Source organism: Seriola lalandi, unplaced genomic scaffold, assembly GCF_002814215.2.
Source record: "Seriola lalandi dorsalis isolate HSWRI2012SDOR001 ecotype SW California unplaced genomic scaffold, Sedor1 jcf7180002054656, whole genome shotgun sequence".
Lineage (NCBI taxonomy): Eukaryota > Metazoa > Chordata > Actinopteri > Carangiformes > Carangidae > Seriola > Seriola lalandi.
Window position 1 is genome coordinate 389,206 of NW_019525209.1, and position 10,206 is coordinate 399,411.

Genomic DNA, 10,206 nt, shown 5'->3' on the forward strand with positions numbered 1-10,206 from the left:
GGGGGGGGGCTGTGACTCACCGCACGGACGGCTCACCGCTGAGTTTTGTGTCAGAACCCGGGACAGAATAGATGAGACGCGTCTTCGTGGAGATGTTTATCCAGCTGTGTTGACACAGCCGGTGAAAAACAACAGTTTTAAGACAAAACACATTTATCTGGGAGAGCTCCATGACTGTGACTGGAACATCAGCTAGCTAACTTCTGTGTGAATCACATTTTTAATCAAGCATTAAGAAGCGGTCCACACAGGTGGTACAGTCAAGTACAGTGCTTCCTCTGAGAAAACGCTGTGAGAGGGAGTGAAGTCCAGCGGGGAGAGAGAAAACGAGGTCAGAGAGAGGGAGGGAGAGAGAGAGAGAGAGAGAGAGAGAGTACCTGGTTGGAAATTGTCCCTTTGCCATCACTTCCATTATCATTATTGCTCTGCAGTCATTTACAGGCTCATCACTCTCCTATACGTTCTCCTGTACCCTCCAACTCTGTGCCCTGCAGGCTGCCTGCTGCATATGAACACACACACACACACACACACACACACACACACACACACAGTTAAGGGTTGCACAAGTACTGTAACAGCCGTATGTTTGATAATGCTCTGTGAGGTGCTTGATGCAAGAAACATAACAGCCAAGATGGTCAGAATGTGAAGAGGAGTGGCGCCTCTTCTGTCGGGAGAATTCCTCTTTGTATCAGGAAATCCTTAAAAGTGAAATATCATTGTATATATTGAGTAGTTTAGGGAGGTTTTAATCAGTGAGAGGAGAAAAAACATTAGTTCAGATGCCTAATTATCTATGCCGATTTATAAGTAACGTGACGTTGTTATAGCAACTCAGAATCACACACCATTTCCAGTTTCCTATCAACAGTCAGCTTTGGTTTCTTTTAACCATTCCTGCAGTTGTTCCCAAACAAGTATTTTTTTTGTGTGTGTGTGTTAAATGACCAGACCTATAAACCACCTGAACCACAGCAGCGTCATCAGTATTGGTTTTGGGAGGCGCTGGTGAACTACGTCATCCTGCTGATGGAGGAGTTCGATCATGAGCCATTAGTTTCACTGTCGACCAGCTGGACCTTTTGGGGAATTCAGTCTTGCTGAGTTAGTTAATCAGCTACTTGTGAGCGTCTGTTTGGCTTGTTGTGCAGCAGTTTGTCAGGAGCGTCGCTGCGGTCTTTGAATCGTGGCTTCTTGGTTTATCTCGGGGAAGTTGAGTTTGTCTGTGTGCGTGAGGACGAGGCGTGTTTGTTGTTGGATGCAGTAGATGGTTTTAAAACTGTTTTGTGCTCTTAGGAAAAGTCTTTCCGCAGTCCCGCAACACCGATCGACCCGGCCGCTTCTTATGAAATGAAGCAGGTGACACGTCCCTTTTAAACAAAATCTTTTTTGTTTTTTTTGTTTTTGCTAAAAGCTTCAGTGTGTTGGTGCTCTGCGCGCACCCACACACCCACACACCCTTGTGAACAGAAATAGAGTCGCAGACACAAACACACACCTACAGATGCACAATGTGAGGGCAGCGAGGTGGTGAAGTTAGACAAGTTCTTCATCACACCCACAGTGTTGGCAAGCTTCTGTCCTGCTCAAGCGTCCTTTAGCAAGGCACCTGAATGTGACCTCTGACCTCTCTGGCAAGGGAGGTAAAAACCTGCAATAAGGTTTTTTCCTTCAGGGGGCCCGAGAGCTTTCAGGTGACATAACAGCCCAGCTACAGCAGAGGTAGTGAACACAGCCCGTTGGTCTCAGTACAGATGTTCAAGTGATCTTTTCACCGCTGGTGCTGTATATCCGACTGGGTCCATGTTTGCAGACTACAGCATCAAGTCAGGTCGCTAATATTAAATAAAAAAAAAAAAAACTCCATTAAGTTGTTTGTGAGTTGTGCTTTTGGCTACATGATGAATATAAGACAAACTTCCAAAACAATGAGCTAAAAGAGGCTTAAAAAGCTCCAGAGCTGCAGAGTTGGATGATAATTCTCTGTGGATGTATCACCAGCGATCACAATGCATGTAATCATCTGATCCCTCGTTAATGTGGTATTGATTATTGCAGCAGATTAGGAGGATTAGGAGTTAGTTGTGGGTAGTTGTCAGTCTTCATAAATACAGATGTCTGGGACTTTGCAGCCTGAAATAACTTCATCGAAAACCACATAAACATTCAACCACATGTGACACGCAACACGCCAACACCCACCGACACACCGAGAGGAGAGACGTGCACGAACAGGGACGCACAAGTCCAGACGTCGTATCCTCGTGAGGTCCAAGAGTCATGCTGGCAGGAGACGGAGGGACAGGTGGGACAATCAGCCGCCTGGCAGAGAGAGAGAGAGAGACAGAGAGAGAGAGAGATAATGACCGGGAGAGGTCAATGGAAAGACTGGAGGAAGATTATAGACACAGGAAAGAGTGACACGGGTAAACAGGAGAGAGGAAACAGAGACGTGTTGATGTAATTAGACAGAAGGATGGAGCAGGAAGGACAGATGGTGAAATTATACAAGAAGCAGATCAAAGGTTGCTGGTCTGAAAACCACAGATCAGACTGTTACTGCTGTCGACGTAATGTTCTCCAGTAAGGCACCAACTGCTGCACTTCCTGAGCTCCTCAACAACAAATTGAAGAGAGCAAATGTTTTAACGGAGTCTTTATTTCATAAAGAAACGCTGCTCATTACCGCTTTAAAATCCTCCAGTGGCCAGAGAAGCGTGCAGACTCAGCAAACCTTCTCCTGATGAATAAGGGTTAATAAAACATATGTGATTAAAGGACAAGAGGCTGGACTATCACTTCTTCTCTTCATCCTCCCTCCACCGGATCATACATGAAGCCACATTAGAGGAGGGCAGAAGCACTGGGAGAGAGGGAGAGAAAGAAGAAGAACGAAAGCTGGAGAAAGAGGAATGAAGGGAGAAGGAGGGAGTTTGGTTGGGGGTGGAGGTATAGAGAGAGAGAGAGAGAGTCCATCAGCTGAGTGTTAGCACTCTGCTGAGATCAGCAATAATGTGGGAGCGGAGAAAATGAAGAGAGGGGAAAAGGCAGAGGAAGGAAGGGGGGATGAGGATGGAGAATGTGGTCAGAATGAGAGTGCTTCCATCCTGCCTCTGCCAGTGAAAGCTTCAGCAGCGAGGAGACGGAAAGAGAGCTGGCAAAAAAAAAAGAGAGGGAGAGGAAGGAATGAGATAAGATGGAATGAGAGATAGAAAAAAAAAAGAAGAAGATGTTTTAATGGAAAGAGAAAAAGCAAACGTGTCTTTGGTGATGAAGTGTGAGGGAGGGGGTCTGATGACATAAGCTGGTGGAAAAGATTCCCAACCCCCTGGAGTCATTACAATCCTCCCCCCCCCCCTTCACCTCCAACCCTTCCCCCAGTTTTTCTCCCATCCTCCCCTCGGCACCCGGCAAATGGACTCTCCCAATAAGGCAAAGTGATCGGAGCATACTACCTTGTTGGTGGAGGTCGGGGGTGAGCGGTGACATAATGGTCGTAAAGTGCTGCTTAATGTCCCGTATCTACAGAGGAGAGGCAGGGAGAGCGAGGCCGGCGTGAGAGGTTTGGAGAGTGAAATCATTCTGTTTTCTTACCTTGATTTATCTCACAGAGGGTTTTTACTGTGCACTGTTTCACACTGGAACATTGTTCATCACGTGTGCGTGCGTGCGCACGTGTTCGTGTGTGCGTGCGTGCGTGCGTGCGTGTGTGTGTGAGGGGGTGAGGGCTCAGTGGGAGACACTAAGGGGACAGGAGCTCATACTGTGATGACACATGGCACTCCCACACTATTTCCACACAACACACACATAAGCCATGTGCACATACTTGTACACACACACACACACACACACACACACACACACGACGCATACAGCTCATGCACATGTCACTGGCTGGAACTGGTCCCAGTCTTTTGCATGTTGTGAATGTGTGTTTGTACTAATTTTTTCCCCCTAAAGAAGCCACACTGTGATAGCATGAATTATACACAACACACACACACACACAACACACACTGCTCACACACACATGGCCTCTGACACAAGCACACACAGGTTATGTCCTGTATGAGCCTGTAACATCATTATCAGTCAACCCCAGCTTATATATGCCTCTACACAACTACCATTAATATTTATATAATGGAAATACAGGTTGTGACCGAGCTCCCCGTCCTCTGTTAAGTGGTGACAGTTTACATAAGCTGGCTTCACATAAACGGAGACCTCGGGTTTATTAAACTTTGACTCTTATTTTGGTTTGTTTTACCCATAAGGCAGGTTGTTCCAAAGCCTCAGAAGTCTGATGACTAAGGCACAACGACTTGATGTCCTCAGTGTGGACCACTGAGCTGCAGGGAGGGCTCGGTCAGGGTTCGACAGCTCAGAAAAACAATCCTTAAAGGTGATGAGCGAATCTTAGAGTCAACAAAACAGAAAAGTAGCCAGTGTAAAAAAAAAAAAAAAAGGGTAAAAATGAGGTTCTGTGACCTTGTCTCTTTGTTCTGATTAGAAACATTCTGAGTTATGGTTTAGTCTAAATTGAGAGGAATGAATTTAAAGTCTTTTTCAAGTTGAGTAAATGGAAGTGATGGCTCCATTTTGGCTGTATTTTATAAACGGTTGAATGTCACTAACAATAAAACTGAGTGACCAATCACAGTCAGCTGGAGTTGGGTTCATGGTAAAAGAGCAGCAGAAAATAACTGGTTTAGGATTTGACCGAAACAGAATCAGACACTTTTATCTGATTGTAAGCATGTGTGTGTAAGTATGTGTCTCTGTACATATTGTAAAACACAACAATTTCAGTGTTCGACACACCAGCAGCGGCACAGAAAGTAGGTCATCCATACTACCTGGGCTGCGCTGCATTCGTCACTGTCATCAGATCATACGCTGCTGTGTATGTGTGCGGAGCGAGCACATACACATATATCTGATTCTGTGTTTGTATGCGGTAAAAGGATTCATTCGTTGCATTCGTTCAGTCCATGTGTGTATGTGTCTGCATGCAAAGGGAAGTTGCGCTTGTGTGTACACACTGTACTGTACACTTGTACCATGCACAGGAGAGCTGCTGTTAGAACAGGGTGTGAGAGGGTAGGTAAGGATAGTGTGTGTGTGTGTGTGTGTGTGTGTGTGTTTGTGTCTGTGTGTGTCAGTGGGTGGGTGGGTGGTAGATGCGGGGGTTTGGAGGGGTTGAAAAACCAATCGCTAGGAGACCCACTTCCCATCCCCGTTGCTGCGGCAATGCCGAGATTCCATCAATGAGCCAGGGCTGCGTTGCCCTGGCAACACTTATGAATGAGAGCAGGTCGGTAACCGTGGAGACTCTGCAAAGAGAGGAATTGCCGGTTGCTATGGCAATGCCATGAACGGGGAGAGACCGAGCAAAGTGAAGGTGGCGAGTGACCTCCGAGATCTCCATCATCAGGGCCATCAATCATCATCATCCTCGTAATCTTCATCAAACTGGTGCCCTACAATAGAGATAGAAAACAACAGGTCGTCATTTATTTTGGTCTTTTTGTGCCTATTAATTTTTATTTGATCTTAATAAAAAAAGTTATGAATAAATAATATATAAACAGAAACATCGGAAAAAGATTTGATAGGCGATATTTAATTAACATTACAGTTACAAGTGTCACTGCTGAAATCGGTGAGATCAACAAGCTGGCACTAAACACGGTAGACTAGGGTTTATTCATTTGTGTGGTTATGGTCTAAATGTGCTCAATGTATTTGTTATCGCCACATAACCAACGTTAGCATTAACCGCTGTTTACTTACCAGTATAAAAGAAATGTTGCGAGTTCCGCATCAAACTTTATTCCTTTACTCGCCAAGAGCAGTCCCAGTGGTGGAAAGAAACAGCAACGTTAACTCTTAACTCTTAACTGCATAACGTGGTTTCTTGCAGGATCGGGTGGAGGTGGTGGTGGTGGTGGTGGTTGCTTCCCATGAGCCTCAAGCATTGTTGTGTTTAATGTTCTGTATTTCCATCCTGGTTGGTAAGAGGTTAGAAGACCTAGCACCACGTCTACATCCTCTAATGTAAGACTGAGGGCAGACGCTACAGTGACTCACTATCGCCTCTGTATTACGAGATGGGCCTGGGGCTAGCTGATTAGCATGCTAACTTCAGTAGGTATCTCTGCAACACAATACCTAGATGTCTTTGACATAACATCAAAACTGTTATTTCTTCACATTCTGTTGATAATTTTGGTGAATTTTTGAATGTTTCAAACTAAAATACTTAAATATAGCACATTTAACCCCTTTTTCTTTGATGCTGTATGTAGAAATAAGAGACACCCAATTTTTCAGTGGTATGCTCTACCATGCATTGTGTCTGATGTGCAACATACAGTACAAGAAAGAGGATTCAAGCGCAGTACACCGCGAGCATATTACAACACAGTTTAAATTGTGTGCGATCGTGTGTGTGTGCGAGTGTTTTACAGGTTGATTTTGAGGTGTTTCCCAGCAGTGAGAGCCTCTGTCATCACTGTCCAAACACCTTCTCCCTCCGCAGATAAAACCCTCCCTCTCTTTCTCTCAGGAGTGTCTTCATGTCTCTCTATCTGTTGGCCTCTTTCTCTCTCAGCGGTTGAATCTCACACTTTTGACTCACAGGACTATCACTCTTCTATCAATCTGCTCACTCTTTGTCACACTCTCTGTCTCTCAAGGGATGTCGCATCTCTTCCCTCCCAGTCTGTATTTCATCTGGGACTCCCACCTCCACTCTTTCTCCCAGGTGATCTCAGAATCTCTGTCATTTAAAGGACACGTTCTCAGTAATAATATGTGATGAACTTAAGCCAAAGGAGAGAGGAAAGAGTGGAAATTGGAAGCAGATTTGTATTCAAACCAAGAATTACAGGGAAACTGTAGCAATGTACAATAGGGCATATACACTGTACAGTATTTAAATCCAAGTTGAAAACGTAGGTAAATCTGTGTTTTCTGCAAAATGGTTTTACAGCAGTTTAAAGGACCTATTTGTAATTTTTGCTATCGCTACAAAGCCAACATTAGCCATAACAGCTGTTTACTTAACAGTCTTGCCAAGAGCTTCAGCACAATGTTGTGTTTACAATATAAAAGGTTATAATACGCCTAAACGCTTCAGTGACTTGGTATCAGAAAGTGACAAGGCGGGCCAACCAGACCAGAGCTAGCTGGTTAGCATGCTAACTTCAATAGATGAAAAGAAGTTGTAGAAGCGAAATAAGAAATTTGCTTTCCACCTCTGGAGACAGCGCTTGATGAGTAAAGGAATAAAGTTTGATGCTGAACTCACAAGGACTGGTTAGTAAACAGCTGTTAATGCTAATGTTAGCTATGTAACAGTAGTAGGTGCTTACAAATAGCTCCATTAAGTACAAAAAGGTCGATTAGCATTAGCCTGCAAACACTTAAAACAAAAACTATTTAAATGTCAAAGAAGCTCAATTAAATATATAGTTAGAGAATAATAAAGTTAATTGTGTAGTTTTACATTAAAATAAGATCTCCACCTCATGTTAACAAGCTAACCTTGCTTAATTCCAACATCAGCAAAGCTAGCTTAGTTGTTAGCATCAGAAATTATGCTTTATTTCACCTCATATAACTGTAGCCTGTGATTTGAGCCTTTTGTGTAATTTTTTCTCTCACAAATTTCCAGTGATAATGAGAAATATGTTTGGCATTTATTTCCATTTTCTTAGACTAAAGCTGGAATTGCTGCCATAAATAGTTTTTTCACCTCCTCATTACTGAACTCTCCTAATGTTTATTTTTGACACTGATAGTGTCATTATATCTTTATGATTTGATAGAAACACTGCTATCTTTTTTTAATTATTATTTTCAGACTGTGCTTCACATATTTCCCACGTGTGTCACAAAGTACAGTTTATTTAAAATTGCAGATACATATAGACATTTTGATTATATTCAGTTGCTGTGAGTGCGAGCATTTTTTTTAATTGTCTTCCATTCAATCACTGTGCCTTTGCGCTCTTGTAGGTTTAAAGCAAAGATCATGATAATAATACATTTTAATTTTAAAAATATAATAATGATAATCAAACAATAGCCTAATGAGAAATCATTATATATCCTCATTAATCTGCTTTCTCTTGCACTCACCATCCTTTCCTCTTCTTCTCCTCTCCTTATTTTCTTCCTCTCCTTTCTTTAGACTGGTACCTGTTTCCTCTTTACACTCATGTTGTTGATCCAATGTTTCCCTCTCTTCTAACTCTCCTGTAACGCCCCTCCCACCCCATCCCATCGTTCCATCCCCAGCACAACTGGCAGCACAGTCGCTGCTCCCTCTACTGGCCACTTTAATGCACTGTTGGCAGGTTTTAGCCGTTGCCAGGGGTGACTGCATCCTGGAGGTTTGGGTTGTCTGGCAGAAGCGGATGGTTGCCGTCTCACACAGATGAATATTGAAGCTCTGCATTCGCTCGCAAATGAGATGTGCACGAGAAGCAGAGGGCAAGAGGAGAGAGAACGAATGACAGACAGAGAGACGGAAAGGCGGAAAAAGTCTGAATATTAGAGTCAAGATATCAAGAAAACTGACCCTTTGCTCTTTTGCGTCATCCATCTACTCATCCATGCATAGATCCAACTATCTGAAACTGAAAAATTGTCTGAAGCGTTAATGGCCTCAGCAGGAAAGCGGCAGTTGGAGCAGCAAATTGAGAGAAGACAGCAGAAGAAGAAAGATCATTAAACAAATTAGAAATAGGAAAAATTAGGAATGTAAAACAGCAATAAAATTTGGATTTAGATTTTTTAAAAAGCAGATTTTTTAAAATCACAATTCAAACTACATCTGTAGATCATAGTTCTGGTCAGGCCGTAACCTATCAGTGTTTTCCTGTTGATTCTTTACTGAACCTCAGGCTGTTTGCTTATTTTTGCTGATGTCCAGCGTTTTCAGGTCTGCAGCTTGGCCTTTAGCTGTGGCAGTTAAAAAGCCATTGAGGGAATGAGGGGCTTGGCCGCCGCTACCGTGTCTGTTAATAAATGACCTCTTACTGGAATTAGCAACCAACCTGGAAAGAGAGGATGATGATGGTGGTGGTGAAGAGAGGGGGGATGTAACAGAGAGAAGAATGGAGGGAGGCTGAGATGCTGAAGTTTAAAGATTTAGCTCAGTTTAGATTCACTCTCTGTGCCCTTCTTCCAATTTGCTTGAATCTCTTTTTCTTCCTCCTCCTTTGGCTGTTACAGAGTTTTAAGTGGTCAAATGGCATTTCTTCCTGCTTTCTCAATTTTCATGGTTCAACTCCACAATTCATGTGGCTTTATCTGAGCTCTCCTCTCTGTGGGACAGATTTTCTAAGCCTTTTGGCACAAAAGGCATTGGCACACTGTGTGTGACAGCAGTGGGGTGCACCTCTCTTATAACTGCATTCATGACTGCATTTTAGGCTTGAGGGATTGGGCAAAGTTGAGGTAGAGGTATAATAAGTAATATTGATATGTGTGACTGATTGCACATTCTGCTGGATAAGGTTGACACGTTTGCATGGTCCAGTTTTAAGTGCAAAATCTAAAGAGTAGATGCAAATAACATGGGTGTATTAAAAAGACAGGTTGTTATGGTGTAAAGAAATAAAAGGATTACATTGTGTAGCACGGATATCATTGTATTACACCTGCTGAGGTTTTCTTAGCATTTAGTTGGAGCGTGGTCTCAGGCAGTGACTGCGCACTGAGCTGATGCTTTAGTAAATCAAGCCCTAAATGTACACAGATTTGTGTTTGAAAATCTTGGGCTTTTCATGAAAGCACTTTATGAGTGCTGCTCACACACGGGCTGCAAATTCACAAATGACTGCCGTTTGTGAATTGCAGATGAGTTTGCGAGACGTACAGGGCTGGCGCACGGTCCTGCACGGGGCGGATGCATGGATTCATCTCATTTCACAAAAATGCAGCTTGCATGTTGCCGCTTTGCTGAAACGGGGCCCTGGCCTTCTGTTGTTTTCTTCTCTTTTTTGTGCATTAATACATTTAATTGCAATAAAAAAAATAGTTATAAAATATTAGATTTTTTTTTTTTCTTATCAATGGTTGTTTGGACTTCTAATGATCTCTGGCTTGAGGTCAAAGTTTGCCCAGTTATTGTGCTCCTCCCCTTCGTTTCTCTCTCTCCTCCTCCTCAGAGCATCCCCTCTCTAC

General features: G+C 43.2%; 1 protein-coding gene across 1 annotated transcript in view; it reads left to right on the forward strand.

Moving 5' to 3' along the window:
* The window catches only part of cacna1ab (calcium channel, voltage-dependent, P/Q type, alpha 1A subunit, b), a 96,264-nt gene that overhangs the window by 8,265 nt on the left and 77,793 nt on the right, over window positions 1-10,206 (forward strand). The window contains exons 4-5 of the mRNA XM_087177806.1: window positions 5,933-6,023; window positions 6,708-6,775. Of these exons, the coding sequence (XP_087033932.1) occupies window positions 5,933-6,023; window positions 6,708-6,775 (159 nt within the window). The remainder of the gene's footprint in view (window positions 1-5,932; window positions 6,024-6,707; window positions 6,776-10,206) is intronic.